General features: G+C 43.6%; 1 protein-coding gene and 2 pseudogenes across 1 annotated transcript; 2 read left to right on the forward strand and 1 right to left on the reverse strand.

The window, feature by feature from the left end:
• The first annotated feature begins 4,784 nt into the window (after positions 1-4,784).
• Positions 4,785-5,750, forward strand: LOC136504716 (uncharacterized). The gene is made up of 2 exons (XM_066499689.1): positions 4,785-5,122; positions 5,613-5,750. The coding sequence occupies exons 1-2, from the start codon at positions 4,922-4,924 to the stop codon at positions 5,724-5,726; spliced, it is 315 nt and encodes a 104-aa protein (XP_066355786.1). The 5' UTR covers positions 4,785-4,921; the 3' UTR covers positions 5,727-5,750.
• On the reverse strand, positions 5,670-9,383 carry LOC136504715 (probable protein S-acyltransferase 1; annotated as a pseudogene).
• A 4,897-nt stretch (positions 9,384-14,280) lies between these two features.
• On the forward strand, positions 14,281-21,114 carry LOC136504440 (glutamine--fructose-6-phosphate aminotransferase [isomerizing] 1-like; annotated as a pseudogene).
• The last annotated feature ends 3,787 nt before the right edge of the window (positions 21,115-24,901 follow it).

Consider the following 24,901-nt stretch of genomic DNA (forward strand, 5'->3'; position numbering starts at 1 on the left):
TCTTAGAAGTGAACTTGTTTCTTTGAGGAACATGAGAAAATGTTTGTATTATTATGGTTGCCCTCTAAATGATCATAATCTTGTACAACAAAAGGAGAATTCATATTACTACGAACGTATACTCGATGTATCATATATTGTCTTTTGTTGTTATATTTGCCAATAACATGATATGTGTATTTAGAAAACCAAGGCAAATCAACATATTTAAAAAGGCTCTCCTCCAAACAATCTAGGTTACACAAAACATCAAATTCAATGTAACCCAAAGTATGTAAAGAAGACAACAGTTTGAGCTCATCCATTTTAGTAGCAATATGAATAACATGTTTATTTTTAGCACAAGTGACTGGTTCCTAAACATGTAAAATTGAAGCATCATCAACCAATTCATCTTTATCACAAGGAACGTCAAGCAAATTATCATGGGACAAAGATAAATCAAGAGAGGGTTCCACTAACAATTGCTCTATGATAGCATGGTTCATGGAAAAATTTAGTACATTAAGACAATTTTCATCTTCCGTGAGTGTAGCACCATGGGTATTACCCATGTTTTCAGCAGAGGTAATAGGTGCATTGTGAAGTGATGGTTCTAAATTTACATATGAGGTTGTGAGCTCCTCATTTTCTTCTATGTCATCCTCTCGCTTATGTACATTATCCTGCAGAAGGTTAGTCATAGCAAGAGGAATAACAACAGACTCTTCCTCCAAATGGTGCACCTCATCATATGAAGTCAAAACAGGAGGTGGATTAACAAAGGTTTCTCGCATAAGCTGTTTCATATCATTCCAAGTTTAAGGTTTATCAGAAGGATCTAAAGACTCCCACCAAGATAAAGTAGAATGTCGCAAAACACTAGCTGCATTGTTTACCATCCTCCTTGGACACATAAAGCAAGTAGCAAATATGTTATCTATGGCAATTTCCCACTCCATATACTCATCAGCACCTATACCATCATAAGTCGGTGGATACGAACAACCTGTCATTGTTAGAAGATAGTAAAAGACAACACAAAGGTATTATCCCTATTAGCTACTATAGGATCTAGTCAAGGAGTAAAGTCACACTCTCAAGCGTCTTACCACGGTCTTACAAGTGTTCTTACCAAAACAACAGGCGGTGCAATCGGTCGGTGACTGTGATACCGTTGTAGCTTGAGTGTAACAGTTGTAAGGCGAACCTGTACTTGATTAGAAGAAAGTGGAGCTTGGACAGGTACAATATAGTAGCAAGGAATAGCAATAATTTAATTCAGAAATTGCAAGATTGAAAAGTAATCACAAGCTAGTCTATGTCGCTAACCTAAACTCGTACTGGAACTAGTTCAAGCAAGCAATACAATACAACTTAGCACAAAGACTCAAAAGGATGCAAGCACTTCTAAACTTTTTTTCACTTTCTTTTTCTTTTCTTCTTTATTTTTTTCTCTCTTTTTTTTAGGTGCGGCTTTTTTTTCTTCTTTTGTTTTTTTGCACCTCTTTGCCTTTAACTCTTTCTTTTTTTTACTCAGAAAGTGCTGCAAAAATAAATGTAAATAAAAATATCAAGAAGCTACACTGTAGCGTGATCTAAACTCTCGGCCAGCAAAGCAATATCAGCAGTAGGACTGCCTAGGCGTGGACACCCTGACAGGAACTTTCCTTTTGGATTAGCGCAAGGAAAAACCAAAGAGATGCCCAACAAGGATCACAACTAACCAACAGTAGAAAATCTTGTGTGCATATTATTTCCAAAGGAGACTATAACTGCCAATTAATACTTTCCTTTCTTTCTAATTGTGCACAAGAATAATCCACCAGCTACAACCGTGGAGATCAGATGAGATATCTTTTTAAACGTGAAAATAAGGATCAGGATAAAGATTTGTACTATATGTCTCTCTAAACTTGACTTATTCTTTTCTCTTAATTTGCTCACATAACAACCAATAGGGATGCAAGATTTGGCAAAAAGGAACAAACTATCACCACACTAGAAGATAAGACTTGACACTAGATCAAGAATAAGATCATAACACAACGAACACTAAGACGCGGCGAGGGGCAACAATTCAATAAAGCAAACTGAAATTTTAAAAAAAAATGCAAAGGCACAACGAGGCTATAGGACCAGAAATATGTGGCGGTGTATATTTTTTTGGCTTTTTGTGGACGATAGGTAATGCAAAAATAGTAATAATCTAAAGGGGAAAACAAAGTTATACCTAACGGGCAACAAGGTCTCTGATACCACTTGATGTAGACTAGCCCTAATCTTCCGAAAGGTATGATAGCGTCGATTGGTGGAGACTCGATGTTTATGATCTAGGCTTCGAACCAAGACTGATTCGGACCCTCGCATCCGTTACATCACTGCTCCATTAGTTATCAACTACGTGAACGCGATTGACCTCACCGAGAAGGCTTTCCTGCAAGCGAATCGAGAACACAAGCAAGAACGGGATGAACGCAATCTGAAATTGCAAATAAATATGATGCTTATGATAACAAGAAGGAGTTCAAGTCTTTATTCGAAAGGACTAATCGTCATAGACGAACAAGATCAAGAACTGTGGCCCTGGTTCACAGCAAGCAGCCTTGGCGGCACAGTTGCAGCAAAACGACGTCTGTTTCACGAGGAAATCAAGAACTAAACAAAACCCCAAACCCTAAGAAGAGCGATGGTTGCTATTTATAGAGTCTTGGGCGTCACCCTCCTGGACGCGCCCCCTAATGGGCCCAAACACGATACACGGTCCAACGGACCAAAAGACGATGTCGTAGCACCCTAGTAGATTCTGGACGCTGACTTGTTTTGACGATTTCCGTTGATCCCGAAGGTCTTTTGCCATGAGACCATTTGGATTAGCTTTCTTATCAAATTAGCTTTCCAACCATATATGGATCGTCAAAAACGGAGTCTAGATGCGTCCTGGGTGACTAGTTTAAGACAGACTGGTCCTGGAGGCCGAGGCAGACTCAAACTTGAATTGCTTTGGGCCTCCACCTCGAGAACTCGAACCGAATTAGCCTCGGGCCTCCTTCTTGACTTGGACACCCTTGCTGGCCTCCTACCCCTCCATACCATGCGCCAAACATGGTCATATGCATGGGTGTCATGTCCTCATCACTTACAATGATAAAAATGAGACAAAAGAAACAACATATTATACACAAGAGAGCAAACTAGGAGCCGGTTGTTGGGACGATGCCACAAACTCTTTGGTTCCATTTGGCAAGGCTTCACTTCACCAGTGGAGCTGTTTTTTGGGCTTTGGCTCTATGAACGGTTCTTTTGGTGGAGCCAGAGCTGTTTTGATACCCTATTTAGCAAAACAACTCTTATAATGAACCAAACGAATTAAAAAGACTAAGATACCCTCATTTTCCCTATCCTATCTTCTTCCCCCACCTGCGACTCGTGTTCCCCGGTTGTTGTCGTTCCTAGCGATCGCGCTCCTCTACCTGGGCGACCTACGTGCCCTGGCCCGCACGTCCTGACCCAAGTGCCCTCGGCGGCCGTGCGAGCACCCTGGCCTGTGCGCCCTCTCCACCTGGAGGCCGCGTGCGTCTCGATGGGTGGTGGAGCGCCTCAGCCTATGCGCTCTCTGCGCCTGGTGGCCACGCTCGCTCCGCCCAGGTGGCCCCGGCGGTCGTCCGCGCTCGCGCCCTCCCTCATGACCCCAGCGGCCATCCGCACCGCACGCGTCCTCGCAAGCCCTAGCGGCCGTGCGACCCCAACCTATCCCATGGCCACACCCCGGCAGCCATCTGTGCGCCCACGTCCTGCGCCTCGGCGGGTGTCCACGCGATTCGGCCTCACCCGTGGCAGCGCGCATGTGGCTCTACATGGGCAAAGCACGTCTTTCTCGTCCGGAGGTCCATGTGGCCCGAATGAAGCCCAGTGAAGCAAGCTTCGTCCCACCCCAGACGGAGCAGGTTTTAAGGGGCTTCACTTTAGAAGCCGTTTCATGTTATCCCGTTTAAAAAAAAACGGCTCTTAAAGCCGGTGAAAAGGCCCGACCAAATAACGCTTAATTTTTGTTGCGATGGATAGTTTCGTTTCCCGTTTGTTTGTTGAAAGACTGCTTGCCCCGGTTGCAAATTGCTTCAAATTTGTAGAACCGGAGCTGCATACATACGAGCTGCGGGTACGCTGATTTCTTTTAACAACGAGCTGCGCGTACGCTGATTTCTTGTTTAACAACGATGCCTCCATTATAATCCACGTCACGTCGATCATAACATTGGCCTTGTTGGATTTATCCTATATTCGGCTTATTTGGCTTCTTTTTTCAATCGAAACACTGTTTTTCTTTCACAACAATTTAGCCGGAACAGTATTTTTCAGTCAGTTTCAGCCAAATTTCAGACCAGTAAACGGGGCCATCAAATTATTTATTTTAGGTGGTGTTTAAATTCAGGGGCTAAAGTTTAGGGATATCACATCGGGTGTCACATGCAGATGTCACATAGTAATGTTTGGATAGTAATAATAAAACAAATTACACAAATCCTCAGTAATCCGCGAGACGAATTTATAAAGCATAACTAATCATTAGTGTATGTTTACTGTAGCACCACATTATCAAATCATGGCCTAATTAGGTTTTAAAAATTCGTCTCGCAAAGTAGTTGTAATCTATACAATTAATTATTTTTTAATCTATATTAAATACTTTATGCATGACATACGACAGAGAATAAACTCGAAGGACTAAACAGGGCCTTACGGCACGACGAAGAAAAACAAGAAAACGCCATCACCATTTGTAATCTCGATCCCCGCCACACAAGCTTGATCGGACGGTCAACACTCACCAGACTGTCAGAGACACGAACAACTCGCGTCCGCCGCCACCTGCCCCGCCCGTCGGCCCCTCTCTCTCTCCCCTCGCCGGGTCGCCGCTCCAGTCGAATTCGAAGGGAGACCGATGGCGGCCGCGGCGGCGGTGTACAGGCGGGTGCTGAAGGCGGTGCAGAAGCACGTCGGCGGGGGCGCCGGCAAGCAGCACTTCCGCGACTTCGTGGCGGCCGAGTTCCGCGCCCCCGCCGGCACGGAGCCCGACGCCAGGGCCAGGCTGCGGCTCGCCGGGGGCTACGCCTACCTCCTCACCAGCGTCCACAACCACAAGGTATTGGAGATCGCGTGCTATGATGTTCCGGTGTGCAGTATTTGTCCTGTGTTGTGCCTCTGGTAACGGCATCCTACGAGGGAGGTCACGTGTTCGATGAAATGCCAAGGAGGGGTCGCGTTGCTTAGACAATGTGATGTAACTTAACGAGAGTGATATCACGAGAACTTTCAGTTACAGTTTCAGAGGCATTGACTGGCTAATTGATAGCTGCTGGCTGACCCAAACCCAATCCCCAATCGTTGCTTTGGTAATTCGTGGCGTAGTATGGTTCATAATCATGCAATGAGTTGGATAATACATGGCACTATGTGTTTTCCCATTTCAGTCTGAATGTGGGCGCATTGTCGTTTAATTGCTCACTTCCATGATTTGACCTGATTAAATACATCTTTCTACACTGAGCGTGTTCTCGATGGCACTATACTGTCATCTTATCATGCCATGCCCTATGGACTCCATTAACTCTATGTCATGCTTGATTGTCCAGGACCTGCTGTTCTCGTACAATATAGCTGTGGACCGATCTGATGAAATGAAGAAGATATTGAACAAATCTGCCGCCAGTGTAGGCCTCCAGCTTCCTGATGTCTACCAGCCATGAGGGCTTCTTTTCTTCACATGTGTGATCCATGATACTGCCATTTAGCTATGGAACTTCGTTCTGTGTCCTACATTCCATTTACCTCGGAAAGTTTGGTTTCCAATTCTACTGTTCTCTCAATAATATGAAATGGCATTGGTTTATTAATGATGTCGTTCAATGATGTATGAATTGCTTCTACAAAAGTCAATTGCTCCTGTGCTGTAATACGCACAATATCTAGATTGTATTACATCTCCGGTCATTTCTATCCACTGTCCCTTCCACTTTATCAATCTGACCTGGCATACGGAAACAAGCAACCAGTCAACTTTTTTGATACATCCACGTTTCTCATCCAAGATCAACATGCTCGGAAAGACTAAGATGCAAAAAACATTAGGAACAATGCATGAAAAATGTACAAAATTTATTCAGATGAACACACTCTCCTTAAAAACATTTTCTATTTTCTTAAATATCTTGTATGTTGCCTACCCCAATTTGCTTGGCATAAGAAGGCTCTGTTATTGTGTTGTATGGATCCTATATATGTTATAAAGAATCACATCAACTGACAAATCACAATGCCCATATCTACAAACAAGTCCCCAAATATACACAGGTAAAACAAAGCTATCTTCTCATTCCTTCGGAGACTTGGCAGTTCTATTCAAACTATTAGTTTCTTAAGCATCACCCTCACCTGGTGGTTCTGTGATAGCTTCTGCAGATGCTTGGGTTGTAGTTGTATTCGGACTGCCAATTTCATTAACATCGTCCTCACTTGTTTCGTCGTTGAATGCCGTGGCAGCTCCTGCAGATGTACCAGCATCTCCATTTCCTTGTGCCCAAGCTATAGGAAAATGCACTGATTTTTCACCAGCATTTCTGTTCTTGTCATCTGAACTCTCTTCAAGAGAACCATAGTCTATGTTCTGAAGTACCGTTGGAATCTGCATACCCCCAACAAGTACTTCTTTGCTTTCCATGTCTAGATCAATCTTTTCCCTTGGGTTTATCACATCCAGCCCAATGTATGGAGTGTAGAATCCAGCTTCAAGTGCGCCCTCACCTACCCATGAACGAAAATTGTTCATTGGAGGTGGTATCTTGGTAAAGAACACTTCTGCAAAGTTTGCTGCAATGCTCTTCCGGTAGGGATTGTCCTTCTTGTTGTAATGGTATCTAAAGTTTTCATATGTTGTCTGCAAAATATGTAGGTAGTAATTAGTATCAATTAAAAGTATTGGAGGCTGTAAGTACTAACAGTAGGCATTGCAAATTATGGAAACTTTGCACTACTTTGCATTCTGCAGATCGTAATCAACCTAATATTTTGGATAACATACTGTTCATAACCTTCATAAGGAGGTTTATACATGTACTACATGTTGTAAAAATACATTTTCCCCTTTATTTTCGTTATGTATGTAGCTTGTACAGTCTTTGCATTTTAATGAAATTTTAAGTAGAGATTTCCGGAAATCCAATTAAAATATTTGGTCAGTACAAATCCCTGTTGCTTTTACTATATCCTATTATCTACCAGTCCCAGAGCAAATTTCCCAATTTGGATTACCATCTTAATCTGTGGAGCTGCTAGTTCAAGATATCAAAACTGTCTTGGTATATCATATAGTCCTGTCAAGTGCATTGCTCCATTTCAGGTATAATAAGATCAGAGTTTGTGACAGTATTCTAAAAACTATATGCAACCAAAGGAAGTGCAATCACCTGATTAGTACCGATTAAATAGAGATGAAACACTGCGAGGCCTCCGACAAACCAAACAACAATGGAAGTATATATGATTAGCGCAAACGAGTATGCTTCCTTGCGCAAGGCCTTCCAGATAAAGCCTCCATTGTCTTTCATTTGGCTATAGACACTCAGCCATGAAAAAGTAAAGACAAATATGCACAGGAAAGTCGATGTTGCTATGAACAGAAAGAAGAAGCGGTAGTTCCTCTGCAAGAAGCATTGAAAAACGGTGATTATTCAAAGTCAATGGAAACTATTTAAGAATGAAATACCGATAGGAATGCAACATTTTTAAAACTTACTGTTTATTTCTAAGGTATTATTGCATTTCTGAAATATGACTCTGGATTATGCTTGGCTAATCAGTTTTTAATGCAAACTATGACACTATGTCCTCGAAGCCTATATGTTAGGTGTGGTTCAGTACTCCTATTAGAAGTTTGGAAGATCACTTTCCTAGTTAGGTGTCGAATCTGATTAACAAATCCAGTCAGAGTTAACAACTTTCCCTGGTTTATTAAGTGAAAAATTAGTTGCCACTAATTGTTTGGTCAAGCACAACTAAGTGGATCAGTTTTGGTTAATAGTACAACTAGATGCATGCATAAGTCCAAGTTACTGAAACTAATCTCTGTTTGATGTCAATGATATGCATAACAGTTATGAAATAAGTGGACTGACACATGGTCTTCCAGTGGAGGTCTGGAGCTAGAATTTGATAATTTCAACATTCAAATTACTGTGTACTAGCTGAGTCGCTTACTTACAAGTCCAATGCACTGGCCAACCCATGGGCAGTGGTGGTCAAACTTGTGGACACAGTTGTTGCAGATGGAGCAGTGCGAGGATCGTGGTGGACGGTACCTCAGGCAGGTCTCGCAAAACTTCACCTTCACCGTGAAGCCATTTATGATGACGTCCTTGGTCCGACGGAACCTCATCCGTGGGGTTCTCCCGCCGCTCCAGTCCATAGATGGTGTGTTGGAGCCGAGAAACTCGTCAGCTTCAGGAGGCGCTCTCGTGTTCCTTGGCACGATTCCTGGGTCTCTGGCGGATGTCATGGATAGGAAGACAAGGTCCTGCATTTGAAGGCATGGTTCAGTTTCGGGCTCTAGTGGGAATTGGAATGTTTTACCCTTGATTGGAAGTCCTGGATGATCACAGTTTCATATATCTAGGCAGAAACCATTATGGAATTCATGATGATTGCTGGGAGAAGACGGTAGATACACTGACCATGATTGTTGTGATGGTGACTATCAGTGCTGCTGCTTGTTGCATTTGCTGCTGCCCACCAGAGCCGTAGAACTTGGATTTCATGTGGTAGCAGAAGATGATGGTTGGGGCGACGATGAGGAGCGTCGTGAGCAGGAGGGGACGCGGCATCGGGTCCGAATATCAGCCGCCCGCCACACAGGAATATCTGCAGATGGTTGGTGGAAGCTGCTCTGTCAGTAAACCCTGGTCTGTTTCTGGCTGGCAACCGTTTGTTTGAAGAGTTCTCAAACCATTTGAAGAACAGATCAGATCACTACTGGTGATAAAGGAGCTAGAGAAGGAGATGGAAGCTCGCAGAGGAGGCTTACGCACGTTGTTTCCCTTCCAAGCCTGGTAGATCCTCCTGGGCTTGGCCTCCTGCTCCTGCTCCTGCTCCTGCTCCTGCTGCTGCTCATCGTCAGCAGGCTCTGATGGCTTCATGACGACGCCCTCTAGGCCTGGCTGCTGCATGATGCTTGTTCTGATTCTCTCACGAGTCACGCCATGGTGGTGGCGAGATGGACATCTGTGCCTGCCTTGCTTTCAACGTAAGGCCAGAGCAGAAGCATTGTCGTTGCCGTAGGAGCAGCGCCCTCTGCTTTGCTTGCTCACAGTCAAGCTGTACTGCAGGCCAATAACTGGATTACCCTTTTTAATTTAGGGCATGTTTAGTTCCCAAAATTTTTCACCCCAAATTGTCACATCGAATCTTGCGGCATATGCATGGAGTACTAAATGTAGACGAAAAAAAAAACTAATTGCACAGTTGGGTGAGAAATCGCGAGACGAAACTTTCGAACCTAATTAGTCCATAATTAGACACTAATTGTTAAATACAAACGAACGTGCTACAGTAGCCAAATCAAAAATTTTCGCCGTCTAAACGCGGCCTTAAGAGTCTCCAAGGACAGGCAGGGAGGAGTGGTGACAGTGAGCATGCAGATGCACAGAGAAGCATACGGATTAGCGTGCCTGGGTCTTGTCATGTCCTGCCCTGCCCTGCCCTGCTGTACGTTTAGGCTGGGTTTGGTGTGTCGTTGACAAATCAGGCAGAAGGTGGTGGATGCGATGCCAGTGCGTTATTACATTCTTATTCTTCTTATCCTTGTCCTGCCGCGATCCCCGCTGGGAATTGCGTCTCCCTGGAACGCCTGTTAGCATATACTGTGTACACTACTCTGTCTGGTAACTATAAACTATTATTGCCCTGTTCGCTTGTTAATAAGCTATGACTGAAAGTACTGTTGGCTGATTTGTTGTGAGAGAAAAATATTGTTTGTTGGCTAAAAAAGTACGGCTTATAAACCAAGCAAAAATGGCTTATAGCAGCATTTAACTTTGTCTGCTGGGTTTGCTGGAATCATCTTGGAATTTTGCATGCCGAATGTGGTCTAGGTTTGCAACAAGGCCTGACGATGGCGCAATGGTATACGCCTGCTCCCTTGTCTTAGTAAGTTTTGCTGACGACAGTGATTATATTGGATATATATACATACGAATGGTTAAGACAAGGTAGCTAGCTAGGTCATTTTCAACTAACTAGGTTGTGCTAAACAGTAAACACCATTGGAAAAACAAAGGGAGTACAGGGGGACCATTTTTAAGTCGTCCGGTTCAGATCATCCGGCCGGCCCAAATGTTTCGTGTACCGGCAGTCCTTTGTCCAAGTCGAAATATAATCATATCTAAGTTCAGTCAAATTATACAGAAAAAAAAGTAATAATAATATGTACAATATGAATGTGAAATGCGCATAATTAGATCCATTGTAAAGTATCCTTTACCCTATTAAAAATATGGGTTGTTTCAGTTTTGGAGATTATACGAGTTATTAGACGCGTTCGTACTCTTGTCTGCAAGCTCGGTCAAGTTTAAGATTTGGTAGCTTTGAAGATGAGTACTACATGTACAGCAAGTGAATGCTGGATTAGGACTGAGCTCTTTGGTTGCACGTGAACTTGTGCTGCTGTTTTTTTTCCCTTCTTGTGATATAGGAGTAGCAACCATGGCGTACTCGGTGCGGTGCAGGGTGCAGCGGTGGTGAAGTTGCACGCGGCTTCGCTTTACCTTTGAAAGGAAACTAACCAACAGCACGTTCGTTTGGCTTTGACTTGTCGTAAACGATCGTAAATTTCTAGTTAAAATAATATTTTTCTCTCACACAAACCAATCAGCAGTACTTCTTCACGAACCAGTAATGATACGAATCGGCCAACCGAATAGCCTGCAAGCGGCCTGCCCAGGCCGCGAACCCACATGCAGGTGGTGAGGCTGAGGCAGGCCCAGCTGTCAGCGTGGCTGAACGCCGGACGCCGACCGAGTCATGTGACATGTGCCCAGCCCGGGCAACGTGGTCCAGCCAATCATATCGCTCCACCTCCAACGTCCAACCCTTTGGAAAAAAAAACCCTCCAACCCCAACTCCCCAACCCTGCCTTGGGTGTGTCAGGGTCTTCCTACGCTCCACGGATGTTTATTCCACTGCTCTACCTCTTACGTTCCAAATGGTAGGTTATTCTATTTTTTTTATAGATTTATGATTTTTTTAATTTTATCTTAAGTCAAACATCTTAAGTTTTAGGTAGCGTTTTGTTCCAAGATAAGGTGAAATAGGATAATCCTATCTTTGATTCCTAGGCTAGGACCATGAGCTTGATTAGTTTACGGTCAAAATTTGCCATGCCAAGAATAAGCCAAAGTTGGGTAACAATTTTGCCATGGGTTTAACAAGTTAAATGTGAGAGGTTGATAACTTTTAGTAGCAAACCAAATAATAGTCAAAATCATAGCTTGCCAAATCTTGGACTTATATATTTTAGAAGCAAACCAATCAGACCCCATATCCCTTTCATGTTTGGGCCCTGCTCGCTTCTCTTATAACCCGTCTTTTTTAGTTTGTTTTTTTAGTCAGAACAATATTTTTCTCTTATAACAAATCAGTCGAAATCTTATTTCGACTTATTTTTTCAACGAAGCGAACGGTCCCGATCGTAGTAACGAGATCATTCTAGTTTTCTGTTTCGTTAGGTGGATGGAGAGACGTGAGGTGATACAGTTAATTTGACACAGTTAGGTAGCAGCTGTCTATGGACCCCACTTATTTTTCGTGGACTCAATCTGTCATCTTCCTGTCTTTTCTTTTCTTTTTTTTCTGTCTTCACCCCCAGTTGCCCACGCCAAGTCCGAGGGCCGCTGCACAATGACAGCTCACCTCACATTGTCGACACCCGTGAGTCCGCCTGCCAGGAAGTACGACGACATATGATATATTTTAGTCCGTATTTTTTGAGGGGACGAGCTCACCCTACAAACGTTCGTTTGGCTGTGGTTTATGGCTTATTATAAATGATCGTAAATTTTCAGTTGAAATAATACTTTTCTCTCACACAAATCAGTTAGCAGTACTTTTTTACGAACCAGCAACGACATGAACCAGCCAACCGAACATGCTGTTAGATTACAGGAAATATTTTTGGTGGGATTTTTTTTGTCTCTACTTGTCTGCCAACCAAATCCCATGAGAAATGGGTCCACCGGCGAGAGACTGGTGAAGTATGAGGACATATGATATGTTTTAGTTTCTTTTGCTTGCTACACTATATATTTTTTCTCTAGTATGTGTGAGAGCCACGCATCGTTTGTATTAAGGCCATGTTTAGTTCTACTCCAAAATGCTAAATTTTTTAAGATTCTCTGTCACATCGAATCTTTGGACGCATGCATGAAGCATTAAATATAAATAAAAAATAAAACTAATTACACAGTTTAGACGAAATTCACGAGACGAATCTTTTAAGCCTAATTAGATTATGATTGATACTAATTACCAAATAACAACGAAAGTGCTACAGTAGCATTTCGCCAAAAATTTTGCCATCTAAACGGTACCTAAGTAGCATATAACCTACATTGGGATTAATCGGTGTTTTCGAGCTACATGTTGTGCTTGAATGTTTGTCACGCCGGATTGTATTAAAATTTATCCTCTTTTTTTGCATTTTATTCTCATTTAGCATGTCGCAGGAGCCAGTTCGGCGCTTCGATTCCCCGTAAGATCGAATATTCCAGTATTTAACGACGTTGTGTTTTCAGTGGCAGTCGACGTTCTCGTCGACAATAAGATGCTTATGATGATTTCGTCAATCTAAAGATTTGCTGGCCAATCTTTGAAGAAGCTCATAGGGGATAGGGATGGATGTGCGTGCGTCATAAGCATCTACGTTGTACTGTGTGATTTTCTAAAAAAACATGTCAAAAGAGCCAATATTAGAGGCGAAGGCCGCGTTTAATTCGCCGAACTTGGCGCCGCCAGATTTACTGTTCATTCATGTAGCGCACTGTAGCATTTCGTTTGTATTTGGTAAAAATTGTCCAATCGTTGACTAATTAGGCTCAAAACGTTCGTCTCGCAAAGTACAACCAAACTGTGCAATTAGTTTTTGATTTCATCAACATTTAGTACTCCATGCATGTACCGTAAATTTGATGTGACCGAGAATCTTCTTTTTACATAATATCAAAGTTTGGATTTTGGTGGAATGGCCGAAGCTTCATATGGTGCTGTGGATGCATATGGACCTCCTTAAAGTACAAATTTAGTGGTAAAATCTAAAAGCCAGATACCTATGCATCCTCTATACAAAGCTTTAATTACTAGTTCTACTATGATTCTAAATAAATCCTCCCACAGAGAGTATCGATCTTTCCAGAAGTTAAATATTTTTTATTTTAACCAAATGTATATAATATATAGCGAAATTATTTCCTACTCCTAGAAGTAACTACTCTCTAGAGTAGAAAAATGCATATTTATAATATATAATTTATATCATTAGATAGACCACTGAATATATTTTCATAATATACTTATTTGGGGATATGAATGTTGTTAATTTTTTTTATAAATCTGATTAAAGTTAAGAAAGTTTAAGCAGCATAATCCTACAATGACACTCTTTTGGAACCCAAGAAAATACTCGTTCTAACAAATATCTTTTTCTATGAGTCTTAACTAATTAGTCGTGATTAATATAATAGAAAAATATTTTTTTTGACGGAGAGAGTATTATGTCAGTACGCCACTGGTGTTGCCGATTTTCATTTGTCATGTGTGAAAATTCAGCTGTGCAAATTTAGGGGGTGTTTGGTTCCTACAGGAAAATTTTAGTTCCTGTCCCATCGAATGTTTGACACATGCATGAAGTATTAAATATAGACGAAAAAAATAACTAATTGCACAGATTGTGGCTAATTTGCGAGACGAATTTTTTAAGCCTAATTAGTCCATGATTTGACAATGTTGTGCTACAGTAAATGTGTGCTAATGGCAGATTAATTAGGCTTAATAAATTCGTCTGGTAAATTAGTCTACATCTGTGTAATTAGTTTTATAATTAACTCATATTTAATTCTCCTAAATAACATCCAAACGTTTGATGTGACATGAACTAAAATTTAGTCCAGCAAACCGATCACCCCCTTACTCATGTCCTATCCTCTGCAATCTGCATCTATGGATTGGTTTGTTTGACCCCGTCGCCGTCGGTCGGCCATCGAAGCCACGCGGCTTCTTCTTCTGCCCGTTTCTTCTCCCTCCTCGCACCCGCACTGCACACCCGTCCGTCGTCTTCTTCCCCGCTCCCGGACTGGACGGAACCGAACCCAGCCCAACCAAAGCCGTTTCGCTTTGTACGGTCTCTGCTACTTGCATACGAGCTCCCCATTGTTTGTCCTTATCCCCCGCTCCAGAAGCTTCTAGAGGGCGGCCGCCGCCGCCACCCGGGGTCAGGAAGGATGTGCGGGATCTTCGCCTACCTCAACTACAACGTCTCGCGGGAGCGCCGGTACATCCTCGAGGTCCTCTTCAACGGCCTCCGCCGCCTCGAGTACCGCGGCTACGACTCCTCCGGGATCGCGCTCGATGCCGACGCCCAGCTCCCCTCCCCCGCTTCTCCTTCCGCTTCCCCTTCTGATGCGCGGCCGTACCCCGGGGCGCCGCCGCTCGTGTTCCGCCAGGAGGGCAAGATCGAGAACCTCGTGCGATCCGTCTACTCCGGTCAGTCCTCTTCCGTTTCAAATCTCTTTGTTCCTGCCGCAAAGCTGGGATATTTTTCTCGCCTTTTTTTTTTGTTTTGTTTTGGGACCGACTTGTCTCTATCGGAAAGCTTCGATTTTGACCGGGGGTTTGGGTCACAATTTCGGGGGGATCTTGTTACCTGCTGTCAGTGATTCTGGATGATTCTATTCTACTGCTAATCTGCTATCGCGTGGCATTTCTTTCATCATCATATACTGGAACCGCCGACTCCCAAAATTCAGGATCTCTGTTCTCACCAATATCTTGAATTCTAATCTCTTGCTTTTAGGAAATCCTGAACAAATGTAGAATTGCCCATTCCGATCAATTAGTGTTCTTTCATTCATGCCATTTGTCGACATCATATGCAAGTATAGGCACTTGAAGCTCCCCTTTTTGCATTCCCTCGCAAGCTCATGCTATACAACTTTCCATAGCACTTTTGGTGGTACTCCTTCTGTAGTAGTCCTCCTGTAATGCGTGCAACCCATGAACTATACGAGTAGCTCAGATGCTAAATCTTACTTCAGCTTCCGTGATTGTGTTCCCTTTTTTCAGAGGTTGATGAGAAGGATGCGAACCTGGATGCTGCGTTCAGTGTGCATGCTGGGATTGCCCACACCAGGTGGGCCACGCACGGTGTGCCTGCTCCAAGGAACAGCCACCCCCAATCGTCCGGTGCCGGTGATGAGTTCTTGGTCGTCCACAATGGCATCATCACCAACTATGAGGTCTGCTTACTCTGTCATTGTGATGTAATATAATACAGTTCTTGCGTGTTCTTCGTATCATGGGCTGGTGGCATACTTGTTATTCTGACATTGTTTGATGGAATCCTTGCGGCATTGTATTGTTTGTTTTGTTCTATATAGTCTTTACAGTTGTGTGTGCACATGGATCATTGAAATCACATGCCTGTACCAACACTTGCTTTGAGCTCCCATCACATGGGATGTCTCCTTATCTTCCCTCCAATTTTTTAAGCAGAGAATCTGCTCTTTAGTTTCGAAGATAATATATAATACTTATGATGAATGCCTACCCCAACTTGCTTGGGACTGGACAGGCTATGTTGTTGTTGTTGAATGGTTACTGCAGTACATAATTTACTGTGTAACAAATGGAATATCAAAGACCTGTCTTTTCAGTTCTGCAGGTTATCCATCGCAATCCTGTATTTCCTTTTCTAGTTATGTAAATGATTTGCAATACTCAATGTTAGATTTCAAAAGTTGATCTTGTGTTTATGGACATTTATGACACTCAAGTCTTAACCATCATAGACTTCAATGTATCTGATCATGTGCATCCTCCTGATTCCGTTGTAAACTAACATGGCACCATATGATAACTGGTAAATTACAAGTCTAACTTGATTTTTCTCTCATATCTGTTCAGGTCCTGAAAGAGACACTTACTAGGCACGGGTTCATCTTTGAGTCTGATACAGACACAGAAGTCATCCCTAAGCTAGCAAAGTTTGTTTTTGATAAATCTCATGATGAAGAAGGTAGTGTGTTTATATCCTTGAAATTGCAATATTGCTGTTGTAGACAAAAGCTGAAAATATAATACCCTCTGATATTTTATCTGGACCATTTATCTGTAGTTTCATGTAAGTTAGTATATCCTTTGGGCATTGCATGATGGTTAAATTATTAATGTTGTCTCTTAGGAAGCAGATGAGGCAATAATCGATACACATCTATGCTATTTATGCTAAACGCTTTCTATTAACATATAGAGATGTGCAGACTACTACAAACTTGGAAGAATAGTCATTATTGCATTACAAAAATAATTCATTTTGACTGAACCCATCGTGACTTCTAGTTATGGCAGTTCCTTACATTATTTTTCATTTCCTCAGGTGATGTGACGTTTAGCCAAGTTGTTATGGAAGTCATGAGGCAGCTTGAAGGAGCCTATGCGCTTATCTTTAAAAGTCCACACTATCCCAATGAATTGATTGCATGCAAACGAGGCAGCCAACTGATACTTGGTGTCAATGTGAGTGAAATAACATCCTTATACCCTTTAGGCTTTTGGGCAGATTCCAATACGAGCAAATTAAAATAATCTTTTTTGTGTGTTTGTACTGAGCTACATTTTCTATTACAATGGGACCTAAGTTAATTTTTCCTTGCCGTCATCTAATTCAAAAATATTTGACACGGGGAAACAGCATAGTTGTAACTTGTAAACATAATGCACTAAAGAAGATGTTAGTTCCATTATTTGCATTGAGCCATCGGATAATACCCTATAAGTCTATAACTGCCTTTTGATATCATATGTTTTCTCTCATCAAGGGAAACTCTTAAAAAGATCCACACTCAAGTATTCATATAGTAACAAACTTTTTAATTGCCACATGTTTTGCTCTACACTGTTTGACCATAAGAATCATGGGGTTAGGTAGTTCAAGATTGATATCATTTACGAGCAGCCTTTTTAGTAATATATATTTTATATTACCATACTTCATCTTTGTTATTGCAGCTCTATGAATCTTACTGCCCTCTTTTTTGAATCTGAACCCTTTCCTATAGAATGTAAAAATCATGACCGTTATCTCTTGTGTTTCAGGAATTGAGTGGCCAACAGAATGGGAAATCATTTCATGATGTCAAAACCTTGACAACAAACGGAAAGCCCAAAGAATTATTCTTCTCCAGTGATCTATGTGCTATTGTAGAGCATACGAAGAACTATTTAGCTCTTGAAGATAATGAAATTTGTCATATTAAGGTATTGTTATTTTACATTCATTTGCTGGTTTATGTTACCAGTATATTTTGAAGGTTCATCTATTACAATTTTACAATTTCTAGGCCTTGGTAATCATCGATGTAGTTCTCTCTTCCCTGTCAAAAACTCACCATGATGTTGTGTCCAAGAAATATAATCTCCAACCTTCTATGCCTAATTGGTTTAAGCATTGCAGGATGGTAGTGTCTCGATCCTCAAGTTTGACCCTCACAAAGAGAAGCCAGCAGTCTGTGCAACGAGCATTGTCTGTTCTTGAGATGGAAGTTGAGCAAATAAAGAAAGGAAGTTATGACCACTTCATGCAAAAAGAAATCCATGAACAGCCACATTCGTTGAAAACAACAATGCGGGGTAGACTGAAGGATGGTGGGGTTCTTCTAGGCGGACTGAAGGAATATCTCAAAACAATTAGGCGCTGTAGAAGGGTGGTTTTTATTGGTTGTGGAACAAGTTACAATGCTGCCTTAGCTGCAAGACCTTTTGTGGAAGAACTGACTGGTAAGCCCAATCAATTACTCCAGCTGTATTGTCTTTACCAAAAAAAAGTTTGGAAAGCAATCAGAATTTAGTTAATGATTCTTTAAGTTTTGCCTTTCTCCTTGCTTTATTTGGATGATAGGTATTCCTGTGACTATGGAGGTTGCAAGTGACTTGCTGGACAGACAAGGTCCCATCTACAGAGAAGACACTGCAGTTTTTGTTAGTCAGTCTGGGGAGACAGCAGATACCCTCATGGCTCTTGATTATGCACTAGAAAATGGAGCTCTCTGTGTTGGCATAACAAATACTGTTGGAAGCACACTGTCTAGAAAAACACACTGCGGAGTTCATATCAATGCTGGTTGTGAGATTGGTGTTGCCAGTACAAAGGTTGGTGTATATAAGTTTTCCCTTTGCAACGTGCTCCTCTTTTTCTATCCGTTTTCATCATAACTGAAAGAAGGTATTGAATTTTTTTCTGAATTCCTAACAATACATGACAATCTTGCAGGCATATACAAGTCAAATAGTAGCCATGGCGATGATGGCGTTGGCTATTGGATCCGATCAAATATCTACTCAAGCTAGAAGGGACACTATCATCAGTGGACTTAACAACCTTTCAAGTAGGTTGAACTAGATCTTTGCGCTATGCAGTCCAGCAAAAGGTTGTTTTTTACTGACGTCTCCAAATGTGTATATCATATGACGCAGGCAATGTTAGTGAAGTTCTCAAACTTGATGTTGAAATGAAGGAACTCGCCTTGTCACTGATCGATTCAGAGTCGCTCCTCGTGTTTGGAAGAGGCTACAACTATGCCACCGCACTGGAGGGTGCTCTGAAAGTCAAGGAGGTTGCGCTGATGCACAGTGAAGGTATGCTTGCTGGCGAGATGAAGCATGGGCCGCTGGCCCTGGTGGACTGAGAACCTTCCCATCATTGTCATTGCGACTCGTGATGCATGCTTCAGGTAATGATGATGACGCAGAGTTTTCGAAAAGAACCAGGCCAGTTTCGGTTATGCTTAATAACAGGAAACCCCTGAGCTGGTTGGTTTTCCACCTCTTGCAGCAAGCAGCAGTCGGTGATTCAGCAGCTCCTTTCGCGCAAGGGGCGCCTGATAGTGATGTGCTCGAGGGGAGACGCCTCCGCTGTATGCCCTAGTGGATCCTGCAGAGTCATTGAAGTTCCAGAGGTTGCAGATTGTCTCCAGCCAGTGATTAACATAATTCCATTACAGGTTTGTCTAAGCTTGTTTTGTCATCTTTTTTTTTCAAAACAGCAACAACAACAAAGCCTTAAGTCCTAAACAAGATGGGGTAGGCTAGAGTTGAAACCCAGCAGAAGCAATCAAGGTTCAGGCACGTGAATAACTGTTTTCCAAGCACTCCTATCTAAGGCTAAGTCTTTGTGTATATTCCATTTTTTCAAGTCTCCTTTTATTACCTCTACCCAAGTCAACTTTGGTCTTCCTCTGCCTCTCTTCACGTTACTATCCTGGCTTAGGATTCCACTACGCACCGGTGCCTCTGAAGGTCTTCGTTGGACATGTCCAAACCATCTCAACCGGTGTTGGATAAGTTTTTCTTCAATTGGTGCTACCCCTTATCTATCACGTATATCATCATTCCAAACTCGATCTCTTCTTGTATGACCGCAAATCCAACGCAACATACGCATTTCCGCGACACTTATCACACTTATCTGTTGAACATGTCGTCTTTTTGTAGGTCAACATTTTGCACATACAACATAGCAGGTCTAATCGCCGTCCTATAAAACTTGCCTTTTAGCTTCTGTGTACCCTTTTGTCACATAGGACACCAGCCACTTCATCCACCCTGCTTTGATTCTATGGCTAACACATTCATCAATATCCCCGTCTCTCTGTAGCATTGATCCTAAATATCGAAAGGTATCCTTCCTAGGCACTATTTGACCTTCTAAACTAATATCTTTCTCCTTCCGAGTAGTAGTGCCGAAGTCATATCTCATATACTCAGTTTTAGTTCTATTGGGTGTAAAACATTTGGACTCTAAAGTCTCCCGCCATAACTCCAGTTTCTGATTCACCCCGTCCGACTTTCATCAACTAGCACTACATCGTCCGTGAAAAGCATACACCAAAGGATGTCCCCTTGTATGTCCCTTGTGACCTCATCCATCACTAAGGCAAACAGATAAGGGCTCAAAGCTGACCCTTGATGTAGTCCTATCCTAATCGAGAAGTCATCCGTGTCTCCATCACTTGTTCGAACATTAGTCACAACATTGTTGTACATGTCCTTAATGAGCCCGACGTACTTCGTTGGGACTTTATGTTTGTCCAAAGTCCACCACATAACATTCCTTGGTATTTTATCATAAGCCTTCTCTAAGTTAATAAAAACCATGTGTAGGTCCTTCTTCCCCCCTCCATAACTTGTCGTATTAAAAAAATGGCTTCCATGGTTGACCTTCCGGGCATGAAACCAAATTGGTTCATAGAGACCTGCGTTATTGGTCTCAAGCGATGCTTAACTCTCTCCCATAGCCTCATAGTATGACTCATCAACTTAATAAAAAAGAAGAAAATCTGTGTGGAGTCCTCAGGCCTCCCTTTTCACCTTTCAATTTTACTGATAAATACAGTTTTATGTTGACTGAACAAATTTTGTTATTTTCGGTTCAGTTGCTCGCGTACCATCTGACTGTTCTCCGGGGATTCGATGTGGACCAACCAAGGAATCTGGCGAAGAGTGTGACCACACAGTAGGTAGTAGAGATGGATGAGATGTGCGAACGACGACTTGTATCCCTATGTTGTACTGGGCAGGGGTTCTATAGAGAGCATGACGGCTATATATAGCTGTTGGGTTAGCCATTTTTCTTTGTGCATGTAATTATTCTTATTCTTGAGGTGGCTAGTAGTGTTATGGTACGTTAAACAAGGGAGTGGTTGTGAAATGCATGATACAAAAGGTATTATTCGAGAAAAAGGAGAGTGTTATATCTCTTTTATGGTGTCACATAGCAATTCGGTTTCCCTGGGAACGTTTTTAAGAGGCAAACTGATTCTAATTAATTCAATTCAATTCAATTGTGGAATATAGTTCCCCTTTTTGCTACTTTTTTTTGCAAAAAAAAAAATCTGGAAAACGTTTGTCTTTTTTTTTTTAGAAGAGGAAAACGTTTATCTGGTTCATGTAATCTTTTCTCATTTTTTTTTTGAGAAAATATTTTCTCATTTGGTAGGAGAGTTGTCCTGATTCTAGAGAGAAACGGATTCCCTGCCAAACCCATGGGCCGCACGTCACGGCCCTATATATGTTATCTCTATGCTTGTTCGTCGATGGATCCCTCCCTCCCAAGTCCTTTTTGTTTAAAATTAAAAGAAGGCGTCTCGTGAGGACCGGCACGGCGCCCTCGATTCAGAAGTCGCCGCAGGCGAAAGGTTCCGCGGCCTCGATTCAGAAGTCGCCGCAGGCGAAAGGTTCCGCGGCCTCGATTCAGAAGTCGCCGCCGGCGAAAGGTGAGGACTTGCTGGTTGCTGCGCTACTAAAAGCACATCGCGTAACCTCTCAATCTACTGCAGAAATTCACGGGTCCTTAGAGGAGGAAGCTTCTGTCGGTTCGTTAATATTTTTATCACGGCACACATAGTGCCGGTTCGTTAAAAAAAACAAAGAGGTGGAAGGTCGACCACGTATGTTACCTCTGTATTCAATTCTCATCTAGTCACTTTGTATAGTGCTTCACGTTCTCGTTTTCCGCAAGCTTTATGCCTTTGAAAAAGAACTGACTAATGAATATCAATTATTCTCTCGTTGCTTGATAAATGCTGTCATGCTGTCAGTTCCCTACTTATTTTGCTTTTACCTGCAGTTTCATAATTCTCGGTGTAATTTCATATTTTTTGCTACCGGGTTCTTCTAGTATGGACACCGGTCAACATCAGACACTCTTGCATGAAGATGGTGGTTCTTCTAGTATGGGCACCAGACAACCTCACAGACTCTCGCGTGAAGAAGATCAACTGCCAGATTGGATGTCACAGCTGTAAGTACTCTGTAATCTTAGTATGTCACACTCTACTATCTGCTGATCTGTCTCCATCTCCTTCCACAGAAACAGAAGCATATGTCTCCATCTCCATCGACCATCATCGGTCCATCAGCATCAATCAAAGCGGCGGACCAACCCCACACCGGCCACAAAGACGGAGCATCCAAGCGAATTACCCTAGCCGTTGGCCAACCTTCAATTCGACGCCCAATCATCTTTGTCGTCTCTACCACTCTACGCCTATTTGTCCGCCCAACCGCCCGCACGCAGCGAGGCCCGAGGCAAGCCAAGTGGTCAACACTACTACAGAAATGAACTTGCGTAGCGTTGCATAATTGGCCTCCGTGGCGGGCACTGTTTTTGCCCGCCACGGTAATTCGGTGGCCGGCCGGCCACTGAGACGCCCGCTGCGGTAAATGGCAACCTTATTTGCCCGCTGCGGTAAATCTCCATTTACCGCAGCGGACATCTTAACGCGTCCGCCACGGTAAATCGATTTACCGTGGCGGGCACACTAAAAGGCCCGCCACGGAAAAAGGCAGGGCCCAAATGGACCAACACCGGCCCGATAGGTGTCTTCATATATAAGCCAGCACTTAGGGTTCCCTTTCACTCCTCTCACCCCCTCGCCTTCCCTCTCACTCTTCTCAGACGAGCCCCTCTCCCTCGACCCCCACCCCTACACTCCCCATCCTCTATCTCTCCCGGCGGCGGCGGCGCTCTTCTCGGCCGTGGTGGCGCGGCTCGCGCGGGCAAAGGGCGGTGCCGTGGCGCGGCTCGCGCGGATGGAGGGCGGCGCGGTGGCGCTGCTCGCGCGGGTGGTGGGCGGCGCCGTGGCATGGCTCGCGCGGAGGGAGGACGGCGCGTTGAGGCGGCTCGCGCGGGCGGAGGTTGTCGCGGCGGCCCGTGTCGACGAAATATGGTCGGCAGTCTACCTAGGGGTATGCCCAAGGTAGTAGATTATCGGCAGACAGATGCGCAAGCCCCAAACAAGACGGTGACGCAAGACAGACACGAGGTTTTATCCAGGTTCGGCCGCCAAGAAGGCGTAATACCTACGTCCTGCGTCTGGTTTGTATTGCTGTATGTCAATGAGAGATATTTTTTAGAGGGGTCCCCTGCCCGCCTTATATAGTCCGGGGGGCAGGGTTACAGATCTGGAAACTAATCCTAGTCAGTTACAATTGCCATATCTGGCCGGATAAGGATTCCTATTCTAACCAACCAGGATCCTGCTTGGTCGCCAAATCCGTCTTGATTCCTTGTGCGGGACTCCGATCAGGTTAACTGGGCCGCACGTCATCTTTCGGGTGGACTGAACCCATCGATCCGGGCCAGCCCAAGCTTAGCCGTAAGGGTATAGGGGTTAATACCCCCACAGCTAGTCCCCGAGCATCATGTATTATGCTGCGACACGCCTTTTGAACCTTCTCCGACAAGCGAGGCTTGAATTCTTGACGCCTCCGACCACCGTCATCACCGGAGAAGTAGGTTGTCCGAAGAATGTATGGTGCTCTTAAGAAAAAAGAAAAAGATTTCCGTCCTGAGAAGTGTGCCCACTTGTATTTCTGAAAAGAAATGTAAGTGCGTCTTGAAGCGTAGCATCTTTGATCATCAGAAGCGTAGGGGTCGAAAAACAAACACATTCACCGCAAGGTGAAGTGTGCCCACTTAGTCCCCGAGCCTGGTAGTAGGTGACGTAGGCACGTGGTGCCAGGGTCTAAAAAGAATTCCCAGTTACGTTGAGAACCCAATCGTCGTACAGGCGATACGAGATGCACCGGCAGGTGCATCGTACCGATGTAGTCCCCGAGCTTGCTGGAAGGCGAGGTATGAGCCTTGTAGCAAGGTCTAAAAGAAAAGTCTCTTAACTGTATGTGAGTACAAATCACATGTAGCCAACGAGAACCACTATTCAAGCAGTGGTCGGGGCAGTCCCCGAGCATACTAATAATCCTCATAATCATTCAAACACAGGGGTCAATTTAAACAAACACATTCACCGCAAGGTGAAGTGTGCCCACTTAGTCCCCGAGCCTGGTAGTAGGTGACGCAGGCACGTGGTGCCAGGGTCTAAAAAGAATTCCCAGTTACGTTGAGAACCCAATCGTCGTACAGGCGATACGAGATGCACCGGCAGGTGCATCGTACCGATGTAGTCCCCGAGCTTGCTGGAAGGCGAGGTATGAGCCTTGTAGCAAGGTCTAAAAGAAAAGTCTCTTAACTGTATGTGAGTACAAATCACATGTAGCCAACGAGAACCACTATTCAAGCAGTGGTCGGGGCAGTCCCCGAGCACAGCCGTGGTCGGAGCGATCCCCGAGCACAAAAGTGGCCTGGGCAGCATCCAAGCACAGTAGTGGTCTGTGCAGTCCCCAAGCACATTAGTGGTCTGGGCAGTCCCCGATCACTTGCGCTGCTTGTACTATTATTTATTTGTGTACTTTCTCTATTCTCTGCCAAGGCCAGTCTGACACGTCTGGTCAAAAAAGTAAATAGGTATAGTACGTCATTCTGTCTTCTCTTTTTTTTTTTTTTTGCAAACAGTCGGTTGACACCTGTATTGAGGTGTGTCAGTGTGGGCCCCCTTACACCATCAACGAAGAGGCGCGTACACTGTTAACGAAGGAGCGCGTTTATTGGCGCAGATTTCGAGGTTGTGTGAACAACCGTCTGCGGCGCGTGCGCACGACTCCCAATATTCTCGGGCGGACGAAACGACGGTGCTCTTTGTTTTATATAATGCAGATCTGGTAAGTTACTCATACCATTCCCCATTGTCATCCGCCGCCGCAACCTTCT

This window comes from Miscanthus floridulus, chromosome 14 (genome assembly GCF_019320115.1).
Source record: "Miscanthus floridulus cultivar M001 chromosome 14, ASM1932011v1, whole genome shotgun sequence".
Lineage (NCBI taxonomy): Eukaryota > Viridiplantae > Streptophyta > Magnoliopsida > Poales > Poaceae > Miscanthus > Miscanthus floridulus.